At 37.8% G+C, this 25,247-nt stretch overlaps 2 protein-coding genes across 5 annotated transcripts; one reads left to right on the forward strand and one right to left on the reverse strand.

Annotated features, from left to right (window-relative positions):
* Positions 1-12,005: 12,005 nt before the first annotated feature.
* On the reverse strand, positions 12,006-19,539 carry LOC123877746 (translocator protein-like). Of its 4 annotated transcripts, none has more exons than XM_045924613.1 (5): positions 19,397-19,539; positions 16,690-16,943; positions 15,914-16,008; positions 13,778-13,964; positions 12,006-13,093 (listed from the first exon to the last, which is right to left on the reverse strand). In XM_045924613.1, the coding sequence occupies exons 2-4, from the start codon at positions 16,922-16,924 to the stop codon at positions 13,785-13,787; spliced, it is 510 nt and encodes a 169-aa protein (XP_045780569.1). In that variant the 5' UTR covers positions 16,925-16,943; positions 19,397-19,539; the 3' UTR covers positions 12,006-13,093; positions 13,778-13,784. The 4 variants fall into 4 exon arrangements, with proteins under 4 accessions (XP_045780569.1, XP_045780568.1, XP_045780567.1 ...); XM_045924612.1 differs by lacking the exon at positions 19,397-19,539 and adding an exon at positions 19,174-19,300; XM_045924611.1 differs by lacking the exon at positions 19,397-19,539 and adding an exon at positions 19,171-19,295.
* Positions 19,540-21,826: 2,287 nt separating this feature from the next.
* On the forward strand, positions 21,827-24,343 carry LOC123877749 (translocator protein-like). Its single transcript, XM_045924619.1, has 4 exons — positions 21,827-22,188; positions 22,514-22,761; positions 23,731-23,825; positions 23,971-24,343. The coding sequence occupies exons 2-4, from the start codon at positions 22,524-22,526 to the stop codon at positions 24,151-24,153; spliced, it is 516 nt and encodes a 171-aa protein (XP_045780575.1). The 5' UTR covers positions 21,827-22,188; positions 22,514-22,523; the 3' UTR covers positions 24,154-24,343.
* The last annotated feature ends 904 nt before the right edge of the window (positions 24,344-25,247 follow it).

Here is a 25,247-nt window from a genome sequence, read left to right on the forward strand (position 1 = left end):
CGTGAAGGAGTAACAAACATACACACACACATAAACACGAACTTTCGCCTTTATAATATTAGTGTGAAGTGTGATAGTTTTATTCTTTTTTAAGGTTCCGTACCTCAAAAGGGAAAACGGAACCCTTATAGGATCACTTTGTTGTCTGTCTGTCTGTCTACATGGCCAAAACCCTTCTCATTCTGAGAGGAGAACCGTGCTCTGTAGTAAGCCGGCGTTGGGTTGATCATGATGAATGGAAGAGTCACGATTTTCACCAATGAAAAGTAACTACAACTACAAAATTGTGTCGTTAGAAGAAAGTTAAATATGCATGTGGAAGGAAAAAGAGGAGAGGAAGGCCAAAAAAAACCTGCCAAGTGCGAGTCAGACTCGCGCACTGAGGGTTCCGTACTCGGGTAATTTTCCAACATTTTGCACGATAAATCAAAAACTGTTATACATAAAAATAAATAAAAATCTGTTTTACAATGTACAGGTAAAGCACTTTCATATGATACCCCACTTGGTATAGTTATCTTACTTTTGAAAATTGAAACACATTTTGACTTTTTTTTTAATGATGTAACCACAAATTCACGGTTTTCAGATTTATTCCTGTATTTGTGCTATAAGACCTACCTACATGCCAAATTTCATGATTCTAGGAGAACGGGAAGTACCCTATAGGTTTCTTGACAGACACGACGGACAGACAGACAACAAAGTGATCCTATTAGGGTTCCGTTTTTCCTTTTAGGGTACGGAACCCTAAAAAAAAGGATATGTGGGTAGGAGGGGTGGAAAATGCGTTGACGTATGACAGAAGTTAGTGGAAGAAAAATATACGTTGTGCCGACTCCACATAGCTTGGGTTACAGGACAAGAAGAACGGAAGAAGAGTTACTTCAACGCAAAGAGAGAGGAAATAGACTAAATAAAACTTGCAGCATATTATCTGCTTTCGCAAAAGTACAATATAAGTTACCCTACCAGTATAAAGATGCATTTAAACTCATTTGAATTTTGAATACTAGAGCCCAGAGTATGCCTTAAGCTGGTATTTAAGCTAGAACCCTATCTCTGAAGCGAAGCTATGATATATTTTATTTCCTGACTGCGATCTTTGATGTGATCTTATCTATGAAGTCCTCCCCGCCACCTTCAGGTCATCGGTCCAGCGGGCTAGAGGTCGTCCCACACTGCGCTTACCGGTACGCGGTCTCCACTCCAGAACACGTCTGCCCCGTCGGCTATCGGTTCTACGACAGATTTGACCTGCCCATTGCCACTCCAGCTTGCTAATCCTTTGAGCTATGTCGGTCGGTTATTATTAGGCTTAGGTTTTATTATTATGGATTTAAAATTTGAGCTTCGATAGCGCAACGGTTGAGGAGCGGACAGAATTCCGAAAGGTCGGCGTTTCAACCCTCACCCGTTACGCTATTGTCGTACCCACTCCTGGCACAAGCTTTACGCTTAATTGGAGGGGAAAGGGGAGTATTAGTCATGATTAGCATGGCTAATATTCTTTTTAAAACAGAAATACTTACTATAAAAAAAAAAAATTATAGCAATTGCTGTCGAACCATAGACTATCCCCATACGGGACATATTACGACGCTAACTAAAACTCCCAGGCTGGGAGTGATTTAAATAATCTTCCTCAACCCTCCACGAAAATTAGCTGTGAGTTCCATCCTAATAAGTTTTAATGTGATAAGAAATATAATTGTAACTTTTTCGTTCTGCAGGTTCATTCCGCGTTTTCTTTTTATAAAAAAACCTGGGCCACCTGGTGTTAAGTGATTAACACCGCCCATGAACATTTGCAGCACCAGAGGTACCGACGATGCGTTGCCGGCCTTTCAGGAATTTGTTGGTCCGCTTGTGGAAATGGTTTGTTTGGTTTTTCAATGGGTACGAAAATTCATTGTGCGATCAATAATAAAGCTAGGTTTATTAGTTCAGGGGGTCGGGGATTTTTTTTTCTGTGCGTTTTAAGCAATTAAATATCACTTCGTTTAGCGGTGAAGAAAAATATCTTGAGGAAACTTTCATGTCTGAGAGTTCTCCATAACGTTCTCAAAGGTGTATGAAATCTATCCGTTTACTCGTAGGTAGCTAGCGTGGTACTCACTTTGTTGTCTGTCTGTCTGTCTGTCTACATGGCCAAACCCTTATCATTCTGAGAGGATACTCGTAATCTATTCCCAGCAATTTTTTTTTTAATTTCGGACTAGCGCTTGGCTGCAATCAGACCTGCTGACAAGTGATGATGCAGCCAAACCATGCCAAACTAAGATGGAGCGCGCTTGCCTAGAAGATGCCTATTTACTCTTCACTTCATATTTTTTTGCGTTTGTATATTTATCAAAACTTGTGACATTATAAACTAGATGATGCCCTCGACTTCGTCCGCTTGGATTTAAGTTTTTTGAAATCCCGTGGGAACTCTTTGATTTTCCGGGATAAAAAGCACATAGGCTATGTGCTAATCCTGGATATTATCTATCTCCATTCCAAATTTCAGCCAAATCCGTCCAGTAGTTTTTGCGTGAAGGAGTAACAAACATACACACACACACACACACATACAAACTTTCACCATTATAATATTAGTGTGATTCTACAAAATCAGAATGTCAATGAAGCATGAAAGCACAATGAGGGCCGTAAATTTAATTTCCTACTTTCGAAAATTTGGAAATTTCACAAATCGTTCGCGAAATTGAGAAAATTACAAAGTTTCCGGAGTGGGGACATCCCAAGATGACAATAAATGTTACCTTGTTGCTTTCGGAGGTGCTTTCAGAATTAAGATTAAAAAAGTTTGCATTTTGAGCCCACTCGATGGATTTACTTCGAACACATTACTCGGATACTCGGATATGCAAAGTCTACAAAACTAAGTTACCTTTTCTCTCGCACTTCTAAGTTCTAACATTTTTAACCCCCGACCCAAAAAGAGGGGTGAAAACTAGGCATTCCAACGCCGCTATTTAATGCCCTGTATTTCTTTGGAATTTACTAGTTTTTGCCGGGCAGAAATCGAACTGCATAGACTGTGTTTGCAACTAAACATGCAACACTCACCTAAACAGCTTTCAGATGTAAACACTATATCAAAAAGTTTTTCTTTAACAGATACAAGTGTAAATTAAAAATTTATAACACCCCTGACAAGTGAAGGTTACAGTAACTAGAAAAGAGCTGATAACTTTCAAACGGCTGAACCGATTTCCTTGGATTAATAGCTAAGAACACTCTCGATCAAGCCACCTTTCAAACAAAAAAAACTAAATTAAAATCGGTTCATTAGTTTAGGAGCTACGATGCCACAGACAGATACACAGATACACACGTCAAACTTATAACACCCCTCTTTTTGGATCGGGGGTTAATAAAACATATGGACCGCAATTCTCAAGGTATACATTGAAAATTGAACTTTAAGTTCATAGCACAAGGTAGAATCTCCAACAAACGTCTAAACCAGCGATAGAACAAGACATCTGTAATTTATTTCACAGAAATCGCGACAGATTTGACGGAATCACGAACTTTGGCCGAAGTTGTTTAAACTCTGAACTCGAAGCATCGTTCACAATAAACGGCTCGCTGTTGACACTTTGCAAGTGTTTTCTTGGAGTAAGATTAAAAAAGTTAGGCTTTAGGAGTCTCAATGGTTTTCCTTTGTTTAAAACGTTCTCCGCGACCTTTGTAATAGCAAATTACAGACAGACACTTCAATTTGAGCCTCGATAGCTCAACGGTTGAGGGGCGGACTGAATTCCGAAAGGTCGGCGGTTCAAACCCCACCCGTTGCACTATTGTCGTACCCACTCCTGGCACAAGCTTTACGCTTAATTGGAGGGGAAAGGGGAGTATTAGTCATGATCAGCATGGCTAATACTTTTTTTTAAAGAAAAAAAAAAGTTTTATTATTATGTATATCTCTCATTATCTATAGATCTCTCATTTCTGATTTACAACCACCTAGAGAAACTCTCTCTACCGCCCGCTAAGTGACTCTGAGATTAAAAATCCCTGGTCAAGTGCGAGTCGGTCTCGCACATAAAGGGTTCCGTACCGTCGTACAAGATAAACCTTACATTTTATGTAGAACAGACTGTGAAATCTAAGTAAAATTAATTATTCTTGAACACATTTTAATATTTTTTCGTGATGTAACCACGAATTCACGGTTTACGTATTTTTTTCCTTTGCTTGTGCTATAAGAACCTGCCTTTCATAATTCTAGGTCAATGGGAAGTATCTAACTATGAGTTTTCTTGACAGATACGACAGACGGACAGTCAGACAGACAGACAGATAAACAGAAAACAAAGTGATCCTACAAGGGTTCCGTTTTTGCTTTTGAGTTACGGAACCCTAAAAACCGTTATCCTTGAGAGTAACTTAATTTAGTATTTTCTCAATAAAAGCTTGCCTTTTCCTAGAAATTGCACTTGTTACCTCCAGACCTTGAACTTGACGGAGACGGATGGTCGCAAGACATCAAAGATATAATATAGAAACACTAATGGTAGAGCGGCTATTCGAACGATTCTAAAAACTGGACCCCCGTTAATCCAGCCCCTGTCTAATCGGGCACCCCCTGTAATCCGGCATGACGTCTATTACCTTCCATAGGTACATGTTTTATTTTTTCAAGTATGAGTAGACTTCAGACAGCGTATAACACATAGACTCTTGTCATTGGATCTGTAGTTTGGAGTCTCAGGTAGTACTCTAATCTAACAAATTCGATAGTTCGACAATTCGCAATAATAGACGCAAAACGTTTGTCGGATTATCGGGGGTTCACTGTACTTAAAAATTTAATGGCTATTTCAAACAAAATTTACTTATATTAAACTGTCAAAATTAGTATGATGCTGCACATCAAGTTGTAAGCAAAAACGAGTTGTAAGCAAAAATCTGTGAACGGAGTGACTCTCTCTTTATTTTCAGAGAGAACTAGAGTGACTATGAACTCTCGGATTGATCCTTAATTGATATCTATCTGTCATATATTAAGTAGGTATTTAAGCACTATTATGGGTGACGTGAATCAAAGATTGAATATTTCCTTGCAACACTGCCACGACGACTAATGTCTCATACCTAGTTTTTCTTAGCTGCATTTGACGCCTGCCATGTCAAGAGTCAAGGTTTCGTTACAAGTTTCATAACTATCTTAGTTGAGCACTTTCTTTGTTATTTATGTAGTAAAAAGAATATTAGCCATGTTAAATAACTAATATTCCCCTTTCCTCTCCAACTAAGCGTCAGGCTTGTGCTAGGAGTAGGTACGACAAATAGTGCAACGGGCGGGGTTTGAACCGTCGACCTTTCGGTTTTCAGTCCACTCCTTTACCGGTTGAGCTATTGAGGCTTTTGAGTTCAGCCACTTTGTCCTATCTGTCACAAAAATAAACTTGACATATCCTTGGTGTAACCTTAATTCCAACGTAATAAATATACGGAGGATCGATCCTTGGCACGTCAACTTCAACCTAATATTGTGAGGGCGTGACCTTCGAGTAAGTTATGTCAACCGTACCTACTTTTTAACCCCCGATCCAAAAAGAGGGGTGTTATAAGTTTGACGTGTGTATCTGTGTATCTGTGTATCTGTCTGTGGCATCGTAGTCCTAAACTAATGAACCGATTTTAATTTAGTTTTTTTTTGTTTGAAAGGTGGCTTGATCGAGTGTTCTTAGCTATAATCCAAGAAAATCGGTTCAGCCGTTTGAAAGTTATCAGCTCTTTTCTAGTTACTGTAACCTTCCTTCACTTGTCGGGGGTGTTACAAATTTTTAATTTACACTTGTGTAATGAAAAGTAGGTAGAGTACTCTATCTAAAACCCTCGACAACTTACTTGATTTAATTAAATTACCAATTACTACTACCGGAACACCGACCTGTCCGCACACGATTTTTGTGTGGGCTCAATTGGAATCGAGAATTGTTGGATTCAGATCAGATCCACCTGTAATTCGGAGGTCTGGTAGAAATCTCAAAGCGATAGTTAAGTATAATTTATTTTTAAGTTTTTGTGTAGGTAGCTAGTAAATAAAGCATATTTAATTCATTTATTCAGAGTATTTTTACCCGACTACTGCGGCAGAGCCAAAAGGAAGGGTAATGATTTTAGCAGTATGTTTATAGGTATATATGTATGTATGTATGTTTGTACCCAAATTCTGTGAGTTCCACCGTAGCGCCTAAACTACTGGACCGATTTTGATTAATGAGGTGGCAATTGATTCGTTGTAAAGGCCCAGGTGACATAGGCTACATTTTATACGAAAAAAATTGACCTAACGGACGGTAGGTACATCAAAAAAAGTGGGGGTCTCCAAAAATATTTTTTTGCTATTGTATCGAGAGGGGGGTATCATATATATCATAGTATTCATATGAAGTTGAGGCTACGATTGTATGGAGTAAGTGACGGAGAGAGCCCTGTTAAACTTTATCTTGTTAGGAATTCAACTCGAAAACACAAAGCCGGGGCGGATAAACTAGCTTGTGATAAGATCAATATTAAAATTCTCATCAAGAATCCAAAATAAGAGTAAGGTGTGAACAAAATAATATGAAAATGCAAAGAAGTAGGTACCTAAAATAACAAAAGAAAAGAAAAGACCCCAAACAAAAGAATTGAAATTACTCTCATAATATCTTTCTGTCTGACTTCAAAAACGTCTGATTATTTAGGTAAGCCCACATAATACCGAAAAATTCAACATTTTTCATGGAAACGCTGAGACTGCTTCATTCATTATCGGCCAGAGATCTGAATAAAGAAGATAAGTATTTATAACTTTTTAGGGTTCCGTACGTCAAAAGGAAAAACGGAACCTTTACAGGGTTACTTTTTTGTCTGTCTGTCCGTCCGTCCGTCGTATCTGTCAAGAAAACCTATAGGGTACTTCCCGTTGATCATGAGGCAGGTAGGTAGGTCTTATAGCACAAGTAGAGGAATAAAACCGAAAACCGTTTTCTGGTCACATCATTAAAAAAAAAATTAAAATTAATCCTTTCATATAAAATGTTCTTTTTATATGAAAGGGTTTTACCTGTACATTCTAAAATATATTTTTATTTATTTTTATGCATAACAATTTTTGATTTATCGTGCAAAATGTTGGAAAAAATACCCGAGTACGGAACCCTCCGTGCGCGAGTCTGACTCGCACTTGGCCGGTTTTTTTTAATTGAAAATCTCTACATAACATAAAACAAACTCGAACCGTCTGTGCCTATGTATGTGCCTAGGCTTAGATCTTTTAAACTACGCCACGGATTCTAATGCGGTTTTCATCAATAGAGCGATTAAAGAGGAAGGGTTAATATGCATAGTGCAATATTGTTTTGTGGTTATTGGTTGAAATACGACGATAATTTTTGGTTGGTTCATTCTGACCTATGCTCAGTATGATGCGATGAGTAATAAGTACATTACAGTCCAGGCCTGAAATAAAGTGATTACTGGCCGAGTCATAATGAAAGGTCGAGCCGAAGCCGAGAACTTCTCAAGTGATTTTGAATGGACGAGGCGCCAGCCGAGTCCTTTTAAACTAAACGAGGTCGGTAATCGCTATTTCGGCCGAGACTTGTACATAGTACTTTAGTTACCTCCATTTGCGAGGAAACATAAAAAACTGAAACTCACAAAACATTCAGTCTGAAACACACCAATTCGAACGTGAATTACTTGTTTGAAAAAAAAAAGTTAATAAAAAAAGTTAAAACAAATAAATAAATAAAAAATATAATACACACTATACACACTAATATTATAAAGGCGAAAGTTTGTATGTGTGTGTGTGTGTGTTTGTGTGTGTGTGTATGTTTGTTACTCCTTCACGCAAAAACTACTGGACGGATTTGGCTGAAATTCGGAATGGAGATAGATATCCTGGATTAGCACATAGGCTACTTATTATCCCGGAAAACCAAAGAGTTCCCACGGGATTTCGAAAAACCTAAATCCAGGCGGACGAAGTCGCGGGCGTCAGCTAGTATTATATAAATTATTAGTACGAAACTGTCCAGCAATTTCCATTACAGTCCTCTTGGGAATGCGACCAGTAATGACCCGATTACAGTCCTCTATAATGAAAGCCTTTCTTTTGTAAAGTAGTAGTATGGAGGTAAATTCTTGAAGTGATATGCTTACATAGTTACCCAATCTCCAAAATGAAGTACCAGACTATAATGAACCAGCAGTGGTATCAACTTGCTTTGGTAAACAGAAACTTGGCTGCATATTCTCTTCACGCAAAACGCTCCCAATGACACGGCACGTAATAAGATATGTGCGCATCGCTGTCACATACTGACGTGCACTAACGGTACTCACATTTCACGAGGCGAGCCTTGCTTCCAATGCAAGCTGAAGAGAATCAATCTATATATCTATATACATATAATAAAATTGTAGAAAAGTGGTGTCTGTACAATGGAAATATATAAAAAAAAAAGTAGCAGGGGTTGTTATTATATCGATGCCGAACTCGAAATTGTAATTAATTTTTTTTTGTCTGTTTGTCTGTTTGTCTGTGTGTTTGTGCACGCTAATCTCAGAAACGGCTTATTCGATTTAGATACGGTTTTTACTAATATATTGTAGTAAGCTTCACTTAGGATTTAGTGTTTATTTCATGTCAATCGGTTCATAAATAAAAAAGTTATGTCAATTTAAAGAATCACGGCGCCTCGCGCCTGAGCGTCCGTGGCTATATAAAGCGCGAAAAGTCACTATTCCACGCGAACGAAGTCGCGGGCACAGCTAGTATATAAATAAAATTGGAGTGACTGTCTGTTTGAACGGGCTAATCTTCGGAACGGCTGAACCTATTTTGACGGGACTTTCACAGACAAGTAGAGGATTAACCAAGGAATAATTTATACCTACTAATAAATAAAATTGGAGTGACTGTCTGTTTGAACGGGCTAATCGTCGGAATGGCTGAACCTATTTTGACGGGACTTTCACAGACAAGTAGAGGATTAACCAAGTAATAATCTATACCTACTAATAAATAAAATTGGAGTGACTGTCTGTTTGAACGGGCAAATCTTCGGAATGGCTGAACCTATTTTGACGGGATTTTCACAGGCAAGTAGAGGATTAACCAAGGAGTAACATAGGCTACTTTTTAACCGACTTTAAAAATGGAGGAGTTGTGTTTTTTACTTATGCAATAATAAATAAAATTGGAGTGACTGTCCGTTTGAACGGGCTAGTCTTCGGAACGGTTGAACCGATTTTGACAGGATTCTCATTGGCAAGTAACCAAGGAGGAACATAGGCTACTTTTTAACCGACTTTAAAAATGGAGGAATTGTGTTTTTCTACCTATGCACTGATATCTCCGAGGTTTCTGCACCGATTGGCGTAATTTTTTTTTAATCGATAGAGAAACGTTGAGAGGTTCCATAAAAAATTTGGATTCCAACTCTTCAACCCTTATACTGCAGTAATTATGACCAATCCACGCGGGCGAAGCTGCGGGAATAAAAATATTTTGCATTTCAATATATATCTTGAGCGAAATATTATATCATACACTGTGTGAGCAGCACAAGTCAAAATTCACAGCAATGCCTGTTCCAGTATCGTAATATTTCCACTATGTAAATGTTCTGACGCATGTATGCGGTTGTTCAGCGCTATTGTTTGCAGATATTCGCTAATGTTATCTCTTTTGGCGAAACATTCTAAAAGGACTTCGTCTGTGTTGGTGTTAGCTGGCGGGCGTGCTCTGCCTTTTGAAGTGTATTTTTTTTTTAAACTGACTGGAAAGTGCTCTAAGGGCGTGCCGTGCGTATTTCGGCGAGCATCGGCACAGACGGGGTCCATACTTGTATAGTTTAAATATAAATTTAAATAACTACAAGCTTGACATTGGCTAATCTTTGTAAAGCCAGACGAGAGAAAAAAAAACATTCTAAAATCTTAAAATGAAAGTGTTCAATTTAAGAAATTAGTCAAATAATGAGTTTGATATGAGTTACTCACAAATTAGTCGATACTATAGCTGATTTCTTAAACTGGACCCTTTCAAGTAAAAATTTTTATATAATCCTGTAAGTATGATACTGTCATTGGCGCAATTAATGTGTCATAAACCTACTTTGTCGTATTAGTTTAAAAATTGCGAAAAACCAAATTAAATTTGAATTTCGCCGGCAAACCCGTCGCATGCACCTTAAGAATATTTTTTTTTACCCGTGGAAAGTCTTTGATTTTCCGGGATAAAAGTTGCCTTTGTCCTTTCCCAAGATACAAGCCATCTCTGTACCAAAATCAGTTCCGTGGATGGGCCTTGAAAAGTTAGCAGACAAACAGACACACTATCGCATTTAAATTCGTTGCAACTTGTTTGATGTCATCTATCCACCTAGGTAGTGGTGTCTTGCAATGCTGCACTTTCCGGTGCCATTTTAGCACCTTAGGGCTCCATCTATCGGTTTTTCGAACTATATCCCTGTCCACTGCCACTTCAGCGACGCACCCCATTGAGCTGTCCGTTCCTCTGATTCTCCTACGTATCTCATTTCTGATTTGAATATGCTTTCTCACCAATATGCCTTGTGGATATTGTTCAGTGCAAATATTTTCCCTGAGCCTACGTATTTTCATTCCATCAGCCTGTATCCACTGCTGGACATAGGCCTTTCCAAGAGCGCGCCACCAAACACGGTCCTCCACCTTCCTCATCCACCCGCTCCCCGCCACCTTCTTCAGGTCATCGGTCCAGCGGGCTGGAGGTCGTCCCACACTGCGCTTACCGGTACGCGGTCTCCACTCCAGAACACGTCTGCCCCATCGGCCATCAGTTTTGCGACAGATATGACCTGCCCATTGCCAGTTCAGCTTGCTAATCCTTTGAGCTACGTACTTAGGAAGAGCAAAATCTCGTAATCCTGTAATTTATCAACGATGGTTGAAAGATTAGGTAGGTACAGGCGGGTAATGGACAAAAACTGCTAGATTAACTGATTAGTTACTAAGCTGAGATTGATGTAACGAGATTTTTTACGTTAAGTAGAAATCTACCTAGGTTCCATCCGCGTGGATTTAGGTTTGTAAACATCCCGGGGGAACTGTTTGATTTTCCGGGATAAAAAGTTGCTTATGTCAATTACAGGGACGCAAGCTACCTTGGTACCAAATTTCATACAAATCGGTTTAGCGGATGGGTTTTTGGATATCCCGTGGGAACCCTTTGATTTTCCGGGATAAAAAGTAGCCTATGTCCGCCCTCAGGATATATGCTAACCCTGTACCAAACGTCAGAATCGATTAAACTGTTGAGCTGTGAAAAGGTAGCAGACAGACAGACAGACAGATAGACAGACAGATAGACACACTTTCGCATTTATAATATTAGTATGGATTAGGTACCTTGATTTATGAAACTGATAAGACAAGGTATATTCTACGGGTCAAATAAAAAACTTCCATAACCCTGCCAAGTAACCCGCTTCCATCAGATTACATCATCACTCACTACCAAGTGATATCGCAGTTAAGGGCTACTTCGTGATAGATAAAAAATTGGTCAGTTGCGAGTAGGACTCGCACACAGAGGTTCCGTACCATCATACTTACGAGAAACAACACTTTATTTTATTTTTTAATTTGCATGGCAGTATTTTGAAATTTTTATCAGTGTTATAGCGGCAATAAAATAACTCAAAATTTAAAAAACCCCCCGACACAAAAACCTCTATAAGAAAACTAAAAAAGAGCTGATAACTTTCAAACGGCTGAACCGATTTTCTTCGATTATAGCTAAGAACACTCTCAATCAAGCCACCTTTCAAACAAACAAAAGCTAAATTAAAATCGGTTCATTCGTTTAGGAGCTACGATGCCACAGACAGATACACAGATACACAAACACACAGATACACACGCCAAACTTATAACACCCCTCTTTTTGGGTCGGGGGTTAAATACAATGGTATGAAACACTTCGTGTTTGTAATCAAACTACATTTTTTAATAATCAATATTTTTATTGTCTTACATAATATTATACAATAAATATTCGAAAAGACGAAAACAATGTAGCTCCAAAGCCTATAGACCAAGAGATGAATACAAAAATACTCTCATAAATGCAACAGTCAAGGAATGCTATTAAATACATAAAGTTATTATTCGTGATAAGAAAAAGGACACTTTTATTACTTACTCGCAAGATATCTACTATTTAATATTAACTACTAAGTTATTTTAAAGTTTTGGTATAGAAAAAATTAATAACAAAAATTAAACTTCTGCGATTTTCGAAATTCAACAATAAGTACCTTTGGATTATTATAATTGCATAATTTGTTCGTTTCTGCAATTTCTATTGAACACATTGCAAGAGAAAACGCATAAAAGCGTTTCTCGTTTAAAGAGCTGCATTGAAATATGGACCTTTGAAAGTAGTTTCGACAACTACTATACTCTATGCATGGAAAGTTAGTATAGCGCTCTCTCTGTTTAATCCCATACAAATGACAGAGACAAAAAGCTCTAGCACTAACCACTTTGAGTCACTAACCAATCACTTTGTTTTTGGATGTTTTTTGAAATCATTTTCGAATGTATGTTTGTGATTGGTTGGTGACTCAAAATGGTTAACGCCCACTGACATTTTTGTCTCTGTCATTTGTATGGGATTACATAACAGAGAGAGCGCTATACTAACTTCTTTCCGTGGATAGAGTATGAATGACATTAACAGTCGCTAAGTACCCAATAAAAATACATATCTCAATTTTCAGCACTGGGCAGAAGTAAACCGTAGTAGCCTAATAGTCAAAGGCACTCCGAGCGCAATGGCTCCAAGGGAGACGCAGGTTCGAATCCTACCAGTTCCACAATTTTTTTTTAAATATATTTGTATTTACTTAAAATTAAACGCAAGAATATTGCAACGAAACTAATAAAATAGTATTTAAAAAAAAAAACAAGTTTTATAACCAACAACCTTATTCGTTTTTACGTAATGCTCTTATACTATTAAGTAGGAAATGTGATTTTCTACTGCGTGTGTAGTGGTGCTATTTTGTGCATTACGATTATACTGCATCTGTAAATGAAAAAAAAATTACTTTAATCCCTAGAAGATAAAGTTGAAAACCCCATCTACTATAATTCAAAAAACCGGCCAAGTGCGAGTCGGACTCGTGCACTGAGGGTTCCGTACTCAGGTATTTTTCCGACATTTTGCCCGATAAATCAAAAACTAATATGAATAAAAATAAATAAAAATCTGTACCCACCCCCACTTGGTATAGTTATCTTACTTTGAAAATTGAAACACATTTTAATTTTTTTTTCTGTGATGTAACCATAAATTTACGGTTTTCAGATTTATTCCTGTACTTGTGCTGTAAGACCTACCTGCCTGCAAATTTCATGATTCTAGGTCAACGGGAAGTACCCTATAGGTTTTCTTGACAGACACGACGGACAAACAGTAATTACATGTTTCGTATGTTTATTTTAATATTATTTTATTTAACGATATTAACCTAAACCGGAACCATAAGGACAACACTATTTTTGTTAACTTGGTATCGTTATTTTAAGTTTGACATTTCTAGGATTTTCATTTTGGTCTCTGGGATTAAAAAATAGACTATAAGTGAAGGTCGCCTGGAATGAGTCGAAGACTTACTTGCCTGGAGTTATGTACAGCTGCGCTAAAGAAATATGGCGAGAAACTACCAGGAATACCAAGCTGACATAACTCTGGAGAAGGTTCACACACCTCAAGTTTACTGCTTCTTGCCCTCAATTTTGGGGTTGTTCCTCCAGATGTAGTAGGAGAGGGAGCTCGCGTAGGCCAGCCAAGCGAGGTAGGGCAGCATGAGAGTTCCAGCAGTTTTGTTGACTTGCATGAAGCTAACTGTTGTGGCGGCGGCCGTTCCGCCCAATACCGCGATTTCTATGAACGCCTGTTTTGGACAAAGAAAGACATTTCGTTTATAAAATACATAGTCAATACCTGGCAGGAAACATTCTATAGCAAGAGAATGGTTTCATAGATTGAAATCTAGAGAGCGCACTTTGACTTTGCCTAGAATTGAGTTTCAGTTAAAACGAGACAGATTTATGCCAGCAGTATAACGCTGTCCCGTTTTAACAGTGTCTTAGTAAAGTCTATAGAACTCCGTCATAGGGGAAGATCTATAAACCGCACTCAGACTTTGCTTAGACTTAAGCCAGAGTTAAAACGAGACAGATGTATATCTCTCACATAAATCTGTATCGTTTTAACTCAATCTTAAGTCTGAGCAAAGTCAAAGTGCTCTTTATAAATCTCACCCTTAGAGCGTTGTCTCTGTCGTTGAAACCAATAAAACGTCACGTAGGTGTGTGTGACAGAGACGACACTCTACGAAACCGAAAGCTCCCTGCTAGTGCTCAGTACTAGATTCAGTTAATAGTACCACACAGAGCAACGGGTGGGCCGTGATATACAAATTTTTATTAGTATATGGACTAGTTGATGGCCCGCTACATCGTCCGTGTGGTTTCCGGGATAAAAAACCCGCCAAGTGCGAGTCAGACTCGCGCACTGAGGGTTCTGTACTCGGGTATTTTTCCAACATTTTGCACGATAAATCAAAAACTATTATACATAAAAATAAATAAAAATCCGTTTTAAAATGTACAGGTATAGCCCTTTCATATGATACCCCACTTGGTATAGTTATCTTACTTCTCTATCTAATTTTTTTTAAATGATGTAACCACAAATTCGCGGTTTTCAGATTTAATCCTGTACTGGTGCTATAAGACCTGCCTGCCTGCCAAATTTCATGATTCTAGGTCAATGAAAAGTCTCATTTATCGTCATTTCCGGAGATTTTGCGGCGTTTGTATTGCCTGGCTTCTATGCTGGAACCCACCACCACCACCAACCCAAGTGGACACCAAGTGATAGCGTTATCACTTGGTGTCACAGCTTTATAAACATCGAGTACGTATTAGTAAAGTAGTAAAAGACACGAATGTGCCGCTAACATCGATGTCGAGTGCTCTTCAGTAGAGTGGCTTGGTCGGACGACTCTCGACACACAATGCCACAATGGAGAAACGTTTAACTTTGCAACCAGTTACCACATTATTGAATCTTTAGGCGTAAATTACATAAAGCAAACCAAACAGTTATATGATTTATCGGCATTTTCGGAGATTTTGCGGCGTTTGTATTGCCTGGCTTCTATGCTAGAACGCTATCACTTGGTGTCACAGCTTTATAAACATCGAGTACGTATTAGTAAAGTAGTAAAAGACACGAATGTGCCGCTAACATCGATGTCGAGTGCTCTTCAGTAGAGTGGCTTGGTCGGACGACACTCGACACACAATGCCACAATGGGGAAACGGTTAACTTTACGAGTTACCACATTATTGAATCTTTAGACTTAAATTACATAAAGCAAACCAAACAGTTATATGATTTATCGGCATTTTCGGAGATTTTGCGGCGTTTGTATTGCCTGGCTTCTATGCTAGAACGCTATCACTTGGTGTCACAGCTTTATAAACATCGAGTACGTATTAGTAAAGTAGTAAAAGACACGAATGTGCCGCTAACATCGATGTCGAGTGCTCTTCAGTAGAGTGGCTTGGTCGGACGACACTCGACACACAATGCCACAATGGGGAAACGGTTAACTTTACGAGTTACCACATTATTGAATCTTTAGACATAAACATAGTGCAAAACAATCGATTTTACTTTTAGCGATGATTTTTCGTCATTTTCAGAGATTTTACGGCTGTACCGACTTTTTCGCAAGGCCTGGGGATTGTACCTAATTTTTTTTTTTTTGTATTTCTAAGGCCAGGACTAATCTAATGGGATTAAATCTAGTTAGTTGTGTGGGAGACTGACCAGTTTAAAGTCCTTGAGGCCAAAGAAGATTGGAGTCCACGCCCAGTTGAGTAAGAGTTGACCGCCGTATAGAGATAGTGGTAGAACTGCTTCATCTGAAAATATACATCACACTAATATTATAAAGGCAAAGTTTGTGTGTATGTGTGTATATGTGTTACTCTTTCACGCAAAAACTACTGGACGGATTTGGCTGAAATTTAGAATGGACATAGATTATGCCCTTGATTAACACATAGGCTACTTTTCATCCTGGAAAATTAAAGAGTTCCTACGGAATTTAAAAAACCTATATCCACGCAAACGAAGCCGCGGGCATTAGCTAGTTATACATAAATTGAATCCATAATATTAATATGTTAAATAGGGGGTTCAAAGTTGCTAAGTGCCTTCGCACCGGAAAGTGGTGATGATGAGTGGTGGTGGTGACTGCAAGATCGCAGGGTGTGGAAGTCCCTACAAAAGACTCATGTCCAGCAGTGGACATCCCGTCCATTTAAGCGTAGCCTATTCCACTGTAGCACATAGTCTAGGTAGCCCCAAACACCTACTTAGTTCCAGAAAGATTACTTAAGCAAACTATTATATTACCAAGACTTCAAACCACTGAGTGTTATGCAACACAGACTTAGATCAGTGACTGGATGGGTGAATGCACTTTGTCTACTCATCCAGTTATTAACATTGGTTAACATCACTTAACTTACAACATAATTTTAAGAGCCAATATTTAAAGTATTAGGACCACATAAAAAAGAACAGTTTCAAAGTCTCACCAGTAAATCCTCCACATTCTTCATACACTAAATAGGAAGCATAGCCCATCCCACTGTACAGGATAGTCCAGGCCGGCCCAAACACCCACTTAGGGGGGTTCCAGGAAGGTTTCTTCAGCTCATCGTACCAGGTCTTCTCATTATCCTTCCGGATTTGTCCAGCAAAGTACATGCCGTTCGCCCAGCCTCCTGCATTTGGTAGGATTATAGAACCGATAGCTGCCCAGTTTGCCATGATTGAGTCACTGATAGAACTGAAAAAATTGAGATAAATTTTGTAATTACTAGGGAACAACTTCTTTATAGTGATGATAGTTTTGTGGTTGGGATGGGAGGTCATGGGTTCAATCCACACACCTGTAAGTTTTCGGAGTTATGTGCATTTTAACTTTTAGCAGTTAAAACCTGCATAGTACACCATAATGTTCTCAAAGGTGTGTGAACTCTGCCAATCCGTACTGGGCCAGCCTGGCAGACTATGGCCTAAGCCTATCTCATTCTGAGGGACTTGTCCTCAGTAGTGTGCCAGCGATGTGTCTTCTATGAGCGTGATGAACTTCTATGTCTGGTATTGGGACACCATGTTTTAAAGTCATGCCAGTAGGTGTAGTTTTACCCAAAACATTGTACCAGTATCTATGTAGTCTTGATCTAATCTAGTGCTATAAACCTTTTCTGTAGAAAGCATTAGGAAAGAGACAATAAATATTTTACACCTGTGATTTTTTACTATAGAGAAATTTAGTAAGAAAGTTAAAGAGATTGTATTTGGCAGAATGATCCTCATTATCAACTTATTTTGCCAATAATTTCACATTTTACCTATTATGTAACAAAATATCTTATCAGGGATTTAAAATGATCAGTTATGATACAGTTTTATCTAAGATACAAATTCACATAATTTGCACGTCATTTTGTTCAGAAATTACTAGAAGCAATCCATTTTTAACCGAATTCAAAAACAGGAGGTGGTTCTCAATTCGTCAAATCTTTTTTTTTTAAAGGAATCAAAACCTATAGGGTTCTTCTTGTTGACCTAGAAATATGAAATTTGGTCGGTAACAATGTCACTTAGCTTATAAGCACAAGGGCAAAAATTCAAAAACAGTGAATTTATAGTCACAAAAAGTGTTATTTCTTGTACAATGGTACAGATTCCTTAATATGTGAGTCCGACTCATACCTGACCGGTTTTCCTATGCTAACCTCAAAGAAAAACCACTCACTCCTCACAGAAACACTTAGGTGATGCACTATATAATCATCATCTTCATCATTATCAACCAATAGACATCCACGGAACATCAGTCTCGATCACCGCCGTAAGGTCGCCGGCTTATCCGTGTTTTATAGGATATATTTCGGAGAGTGTGCTTTATATATACGATATATTTCGGAACTTTTCGATCTTGTCCCCCTTCACCATTTTACCACCGAACCGCAAGACGTCGGGCGAGTTTCCATCCTTATGTCGTCGACATTCCATCTACACGTACGAAACGTTTTGCATCTTCATTCCTCATACGCATGGCTAAGGTTTGGAATACTCTTCCGCGATCAGTGTTTCCTACCAATTACAATCCGGGTATCTTTAAAACAAGAGTGAATAGGCACCTTCTAGGTAAACGCATCCCATCTTAGACCACATCATCACTTTCCATCAGGTGTGATTGTGGTCAAGCGCTTACCTATAGTGAATAAAAAAAAAACATAGGTCTCTCTTAGGGACTTCCACATGCAGCGAACTTGCGCCGCCTGAATCCAGCATTTGTTTGTTGCCTATATAATGGTGTTTTCCTATGACGTTTATTGTTATTAGTTAACACCATACTGTAAAATATAGGTGCGCCATTCTAGGTTCTTTAACTTTGAATTATGTAACCTTTAACCCCTATCATAGAGGTATCAATACTGAGCGGATTGGATGAAACTAATCTAGAAATTACAATTAAAATTAATATCTTGTAAAGTATTTATTATGTATCGCCGTTTTTGGCTAGCAGGGGGGAGGTTCACCCCTGCGCTCTCTACCACACACCCCCTTTCCCATACCCCTCCGCCGCGGGAGCAATACTAAAGCCTAACCCCCTAAAAGAAATCTGTGATCAAGTCTACAATGATTAGACACTGTATTATATTATCAATGTAATTAAAGTCAGGTAAGACTTAACATACTTAAGTACTTGAAGATTCTATTTAAAAAATGATTAAGTACTTGAAGATTCCATTTAAATTCAATTATTTGTTCTTCATAAACTCTGAATGAAATCTTATCTTAATTTACCCTGAAAACTCGAAGAATTCCTGTAAACTATCCATTTTTCTGTGGCACTAATCACTTTTTATTGCCCTAGGGACACCGTACGATATACGAATGAGTGCTAACGCTTTATCTTAATCTTATCAAGAATTAAAGATAATTTACAAAATTACCAACCACTTAAATAACTTAGAATGCAAAAAGTTACAGTAACCTACCACCAATCTATCCGTAGATGGTTTCCGAATTTACTTTAGTAATTATTATCACAGGTTATTATAAAGGACTTTGCATCGATGATGTAATTTATACAAATAACGTGCTAGACTAGGAATTAGGATATAACACCTCAAAAACTAAGATCACGTAGGTAAAACGTAATTCAATCCTACCTGTAAAACTTGGCTATTTCTACTTTAAATAAACAATACAAATATGACTTACTTTAAAACTTTCAAAGGAGGATCCCACGGCAAAATTATGGTCTTTTGAATGCAAAAAGATCTTGTGAAAATGGGAAAATTTACAATGGGTGAAATCACCGGCCTGTGTATTGTGCTACTAAGTACTAAATTAGGTAGTACGCTCAGTGTTGCCAGTGGCAGACAGTCAATTGTAACACGATACATCTCAAAATGTAACATTTTCACGAGAAAAGTAACATTACCTTATTTTTCGTGGAAAATAAAAGTAATAAGGTACACAGGTTAATATGGCACTTTATTATACAAAAATTTAAACAGTTTTCTTGTCCCATTAGTTAAGCTTAAAAAGAATCGTAATAATAATTGTTGATTGAATAAATTGACTGCTGATCCTGAAAAAGAAAAACAAATCAATATGTAAAATAATAATATACCAACGGATCTAAAAATGTCTTTGAATAGCTATAACTTATTTTGTTGATAATCAATTTATAATACAAGTGTAAATTAAAAATTTATATCACCCCAACCAGTGAAGGTTACATTAACTAGAGAAGAGCTGATAACTTTCAAACGGCTGAACCGATTTTCTTTGATTATAGCTAAGAACACTCTCCATCAAGCCACCTTTCAAACAAAAAAACTAAATTAAAATCGGTTCATTAGTTTGAGAGCTACGATGCCATAGACAGATACACAGATACACACGTCAAACTTATAACACCCCTCTTTTTGGATCGGGGGTTAAAAAGATTAAAATCGTCTTATATCGGGCGATCTGGCAACACAGGACTGTTTAAGTTTGAGAGGCTACGCACTAGGTGGACTTTGTCTGTGTAGTGTTTCATGGCGCGCGTGTGGTGCCTTTTTGGAGCGTTTTTTTTTTATTTATTTAAAGTGGCTGGTTTTTGTGTTTCACAGGCGTTTTTGGTGCTAGAACCATGCTGGAACTAACTGGGAAGCGCTCTAAAGGGGCGCCGTGCGTATGTCGGCAAGCGCCGGCACAGACGAAGTCCTTACTTACCTATATAGTTTCCCTAACTTGAAAATATCTACAAACTTGACATTGGTTAATCTTTGTAAAGCCAGACGAGAGAATTAAAAAAAAAACGCACTAGGTAGGTACGCAGTGAAGAAAATTACGCGGGAATTTCAAATTCGTTTTGTTAACTGAACAATACTAGGTAGGTACCTAACTACTTACCTTGGTCTCAGCAAAGAGATCGATAGATTCGATAGCAAAACTCAAATTGGCCGGTATCTACTCAGCTCGCTCTCATTCCTGTAAAAAAAACCGAAGTTACCTACAACAATAACTAAGTAGTAAATAGCTAAATGAACTTCTGGAAACTAATGTGACTTAATAATAAGATGACAGTCAATACAAAAACGAACTGCTTTCAGTTGCAAATACTATGACTTTGTTTTTGCATTACTGATTCCCTAATTAGTTAACTACTTACTTATTTACTTAAAACTACATTGTATACAACATTTACTTACCAAGCAAGTAGTGTTAGCAACACATATACACAGTCGATAAGGATAACGAACAAACCAATCACTTTCGAATTTTGACGAAATAAAGATACAATTTTTTTTTGTACTTAGATACATAACTACAATATCACTACCCCGCAACGAATAACTTTTTTTTTTTTCTCTCTCGTCTGGCTTTTACAATGATTAGCCAATGTCAAGTTTGTAGTTATTTGTAACAAGTTAGCTAAACTATACAAGTATGGACCCCGTCTGTGCCGGCGCTCGCCGACATACGCACGGCACCCCCTTAGAGCGCTTTCCAGTCAGTTTTAACAAAAAAAAAACACTCCAAAAAGTCACAACACGCGCGCCAGCAAACGCCACCACAGACGAAGTCCACGAATAACTTTATTATCCAAAACAAAGTTGAGTCACAGAGAAAAACTAACATAACACTTTTTTAATCACAGAGTAATTACAAAACAAAGTGAACTTAGACCAATAACTTAGAGAAAGTGAAATAAACTAACAAATGGGTCAAAATTACGACAAACGAATACTGTTTTGGATGCGTTCCGTTTCACGATTATTTTTGGTTTGCTGGGAAAAATTTGAATATTTTTATGAAGTCCTAAAAGTAACGTAAAGTAACATTTTGAGTCGTGTAACATGGAGGAAACATGAGGGGGTCAAAAGTAACGTAAAATGTTACAAAAGTAACATTCTGGCAACGCTGAGTACGCTGCTTGCACGCAAATTATATTGCGTAATATACGAAATGTCAACTTTTTAAATTAGTCGGGTAGCAATCACATACCGTGACTTTGTACGTTCCTTTTAACGATTGTTTTGATAAGTTTATAAATTTTATTTAATACTTTTCGTAGATTTAAAAAAAATAGGTGTGAAATATTATGATCTAGTTCAATTTATTTCTGTCATAAAAACTGTTTTAAGGGTATCGTCAACTTTTAAGTGATTACTTATCTTAATTATTAATTAATTGTTATTGTAGGTGCTGAAAAATCAGAACATTTCGTATAAAGAAACGCTTTCAAAATCTACGTTCAGATAGGTTCAGATAGGACGAGAAATAGCGAACCAAGAAAATGCAATATTAATTTTGCTTTCTTGTTTTAACATACGCTCTAATTCGCCTAGTCTAGCCGCATTCTTATCACACTTATCACTATAGGTACCTATAACAATACATTGAATAAATGACGAGTTCCCAATCCTTTATTTATAAGCGTCGTGATATCATCATTTAGCTAAAGTTTGTCAAATCCGTCTTGAATTTAGACCTATAACCACTGAACTTGGAATAAGGTAGGAACCTACTTTTATTTTATTAAAATTAAGTAACTAGGTATACTATATTCATAGTCATCAACATCATCGACCCATCAACTACTGAGCACGGGTCTTCTATCAAAATTAGTCTACCACGTTGACTAAATGCGGATTGGCAGACTTCACACATCTTTTTAGAGAGTCAATGTATTTTAAACAAATATTTAAAATACATTGACTTTCTCCAAAAAGCCAGAGGGTGCCCGGGATCGAAACCCTGACCTCTGGAATAGGAGCTCGAGGACTTAATCAGAAGCTACATATCACGCAGGTTGAATTCAGAACTTTCCTTTTGTTGAAGTCACTTCAAAATGGTGTGGAACTGGGATTTGATCTTCGCAATAGTAGTGCCCTCTATCGGTGGCTGGGTGGGCGCGTTGAGTATGCTGGGTGAGGTGTCATCACCAGATGGCAAGGCGTGGTACGAGCAGCTGCGCAAGCCCATCTGGACGCCGCCGAACTGGCTGTTCGCACCCACCTGGCTCGCGCTCTACACCGCCATGGGTTACGCCTCGTACCTCATATACACTGACTGCGGGGGATTCACAGGTGAGCTAGCATAAGCCCATACTACCCACAGCTAGGTGCTAGCTTCCACCAGGCTGGTGGAACCCAGCTGGTCCTATCGTTGTACCTTGGAACTTGTATGGTGCTAGGGGCTCCGTTCAGAAAATTCTGTTAACGAGATTAATGATCATGTAGCGCCATCTAGTTTGCTTGTTGTAAGTTACATGTTCACTAGTAACTTATACGGGATACCCAGGTAACCCTAAAAATATCTTTTGTTCCTTTTATTTATTTATTTATTTATTTATTCAAAGGTACACACAACAGGTTGTAACTAAAGATGGCCCAAACATAAAAACAAAAGATCCTAATCTAAGTGACAACCCCTAATAGGTGTACATAGCAATACTATACCTAAATAAAATATACATTACACAAGATATACACAGAATTTTTAACATGAAGGCTTAATAAAAATTTACAATAATATTTACAATATAAAGTGGTTACTACATGAGATTAAGTATTTAAATGACAAATATGCATAGAAATTAAATCTTATATATATACGAACAGTATTTAAAAAATAAAGATGAAAGAAGAATGTTACGAAAAAAGTTGATGAATTTCTATTTTAAATTTATTAAAATTATTGTTAAAAATGTCAATATTATGATTTAATGTGAAAAGATCATTATACAGGCGACACATACGAACAACTGGATTATAGAAGGAAGTATTATTCTTGTAAACATTAAGGACAAAAGGTCTAGGGTTTATTCTCGAAGGATAACTCTTTAGAGAAAAAAAGGATCACAGACCCGTCAAGGGAAGAACACTTCTCATTGACCTAAAACCATGAAAGGCAAGTGACAATGTCACATTATAGCTTGAGTAAAAGGGAAAATCCGAAAACCATGGATTTGTGGTTACATCACAAAATAACAGTTTATTTTTTAAATTATGGTTCGGAACCCTTCGTGTGATTTTCGACCGATTTTATATTTTCAGATGAAGCTGCCTTGCCTCTGGGACTGTACGTTACTCAGCTTGTGCTCAATTGGTTCTGGACGCCGGTTTTCTTCAAATTGCATCAGTTGGGCTGGGTAAGACTTAATTGCTGGAAATAATTCGTGAGAGCAGTGCTATATGACTGCACAGTAGAATGACTACTATATGCGCGCGTACGCGTGTACGATTTCGAAATCGATTTCTCCAAGATTACTCGACTAAGCAAATATTTTTTTGCAGGCCTTCCTCCACATGTGCGTGCTGGATGGTGCGACGATGGCGTGTATGGCGAGCTTTTTGCTCGTGAACAAGCTCGCCGCGCTGTTCTTGGTGCCCTACCTCGGCTGGCTCGCCTTCGCGACCTGCCTCAACTACGCCTGCTGGCAGATGAACAGGGCGGACGACCAACCCATAAAACAATAGAAGCTTATTTGTTTACGTAAACTTTTATGCCTACTCTATCTACGGATACAATTAGTATAGCGCTCTCTCTGTTTTATCCCATACAAATGATAGAGACAAAAATTTCAGTGGGTGTACGGGAGCGGTGTGTGGGCTCGAACTAAAGGGAAAAGTAGTCACACTAATATTATAAAGGAGAAAGTTTGTATGTGTATGTGTGTGTGTGTGTGTGTGTATGTTTGTTACTCCTTCACGCAAAAACTACTAGTAAAAAACTACTACTAACTTGGATTAGCACATAGGCTAATTTTTATCCCGAAAAATCAAAGAGTTTCCAAGGGAATTTTAAAAAACCTACATCCACGCGAACGAAGTCGCGGGCATCAGCTAGTTTAATTATAAATAAATCTCATTTCTAAGTAACAAGTGTAAATTAAAAATTTATAACACCCCCGACAAGTGAAGGTTACAGTAACTAGAAAAGAGCTAACTAACTTTCAAACGGCTGAACCGATTTTCTTGGATTATAGCTAAGAACACTCTCGATCAAGCCACCTTTCGAACAAAAAAACTAAATTTAAATCGGTTAATTAGCTGTTTAGGAGCCACGATGCCACAGACAGATACACACGTCAAACTTATAACACCCCTCTTTTTGGGTCTGGGGTTAATAAAATAAGTAGGACATTGTAAGTTAAGTGTATGTTATTATTTCAATAGGTTCAATTCGGTTAGTTTATTTTGTTTATACAAATACTTACATAGAACGGATCCTGTGAAGGTTTTATTTTTATAGTTATCTTAGAAAATCGTAATACTTAATTAATAATGCAACAAACTAGTTACTTTGAAGTAAATAACAAAAAAATCATAAGTAGGTCAATTTTACGCTTTAATTTGAAACATTTCTAAGATAACTGGTTTAAATTAATGATAGTAAGGTCCAACGCATACCTACGGAGTGGAGCGGAAGCGCAGCGTCTTTTTTATAACAACTCCAACTAAGCTTTATTGACTTTGGTATAGTGGCGATGATCCTCCATATTATATTATTTTCGTACAAATAAAAAGATTCTTTATCCAAATAGACTTGACAAGTGCTTTTGAAAAATAAT

This window comes from Maniola jurtina, chromosome 24 (genome assembly GCF_905333055.1).
Source record: "Maniola jurtina chromosome 24, ilManJurt1.1, whole genome shotgun sequence".
Taxonomy (NCBI): Eukaryota; Metazoa; Arthropoda; class Insecta; order Lepidoptera; family Nymphalidae; genus Maniola; species Maniola jurtina.

Coding starts and splice junctions, on each gene's coding strand:
- LOC123877749 (XM_045924619.1), top strand. CDS start 22,524: ATGGTGTGGAACTGGGATTTGATCTTCGCAATAGTAGTGCCCTCTATC. Junction 22,762..23,730: donor TGACTGCGGGGGATTCACAG/GTGAGCTAGCAT, acceptor TTATATTTTCAG/ATGAAGCTGCCTTGCCTCTG. Junction 23,826..23,970: donor AATTGCATCAGTTGGGCTGG/GTAAGACTTAAT, acceptor ATTTTTTTGCAG/GCCTTCCTCCACATGTGCGT.
- LOC123877746 (XM_045924610.1), bottom strand. CDS start 19,011: ATGGATAGTTTACAGGAATTCTTCGAGTTTTCAGG. Junction 16,009..16,689: donor AGAATGTGGAGGATTTACTG/GTGAGACTTTGA, acceptor GTATATTTTCAG/ATGAAGCAGTTCTACCACTA. Junction 13,965..15,913: donor GCCTCAAGGACTTTAAACTG/GTCAGTCTCCCA, acceptor TGTCCAAAACAG/GCGTTCATAGAAATCGCGGT.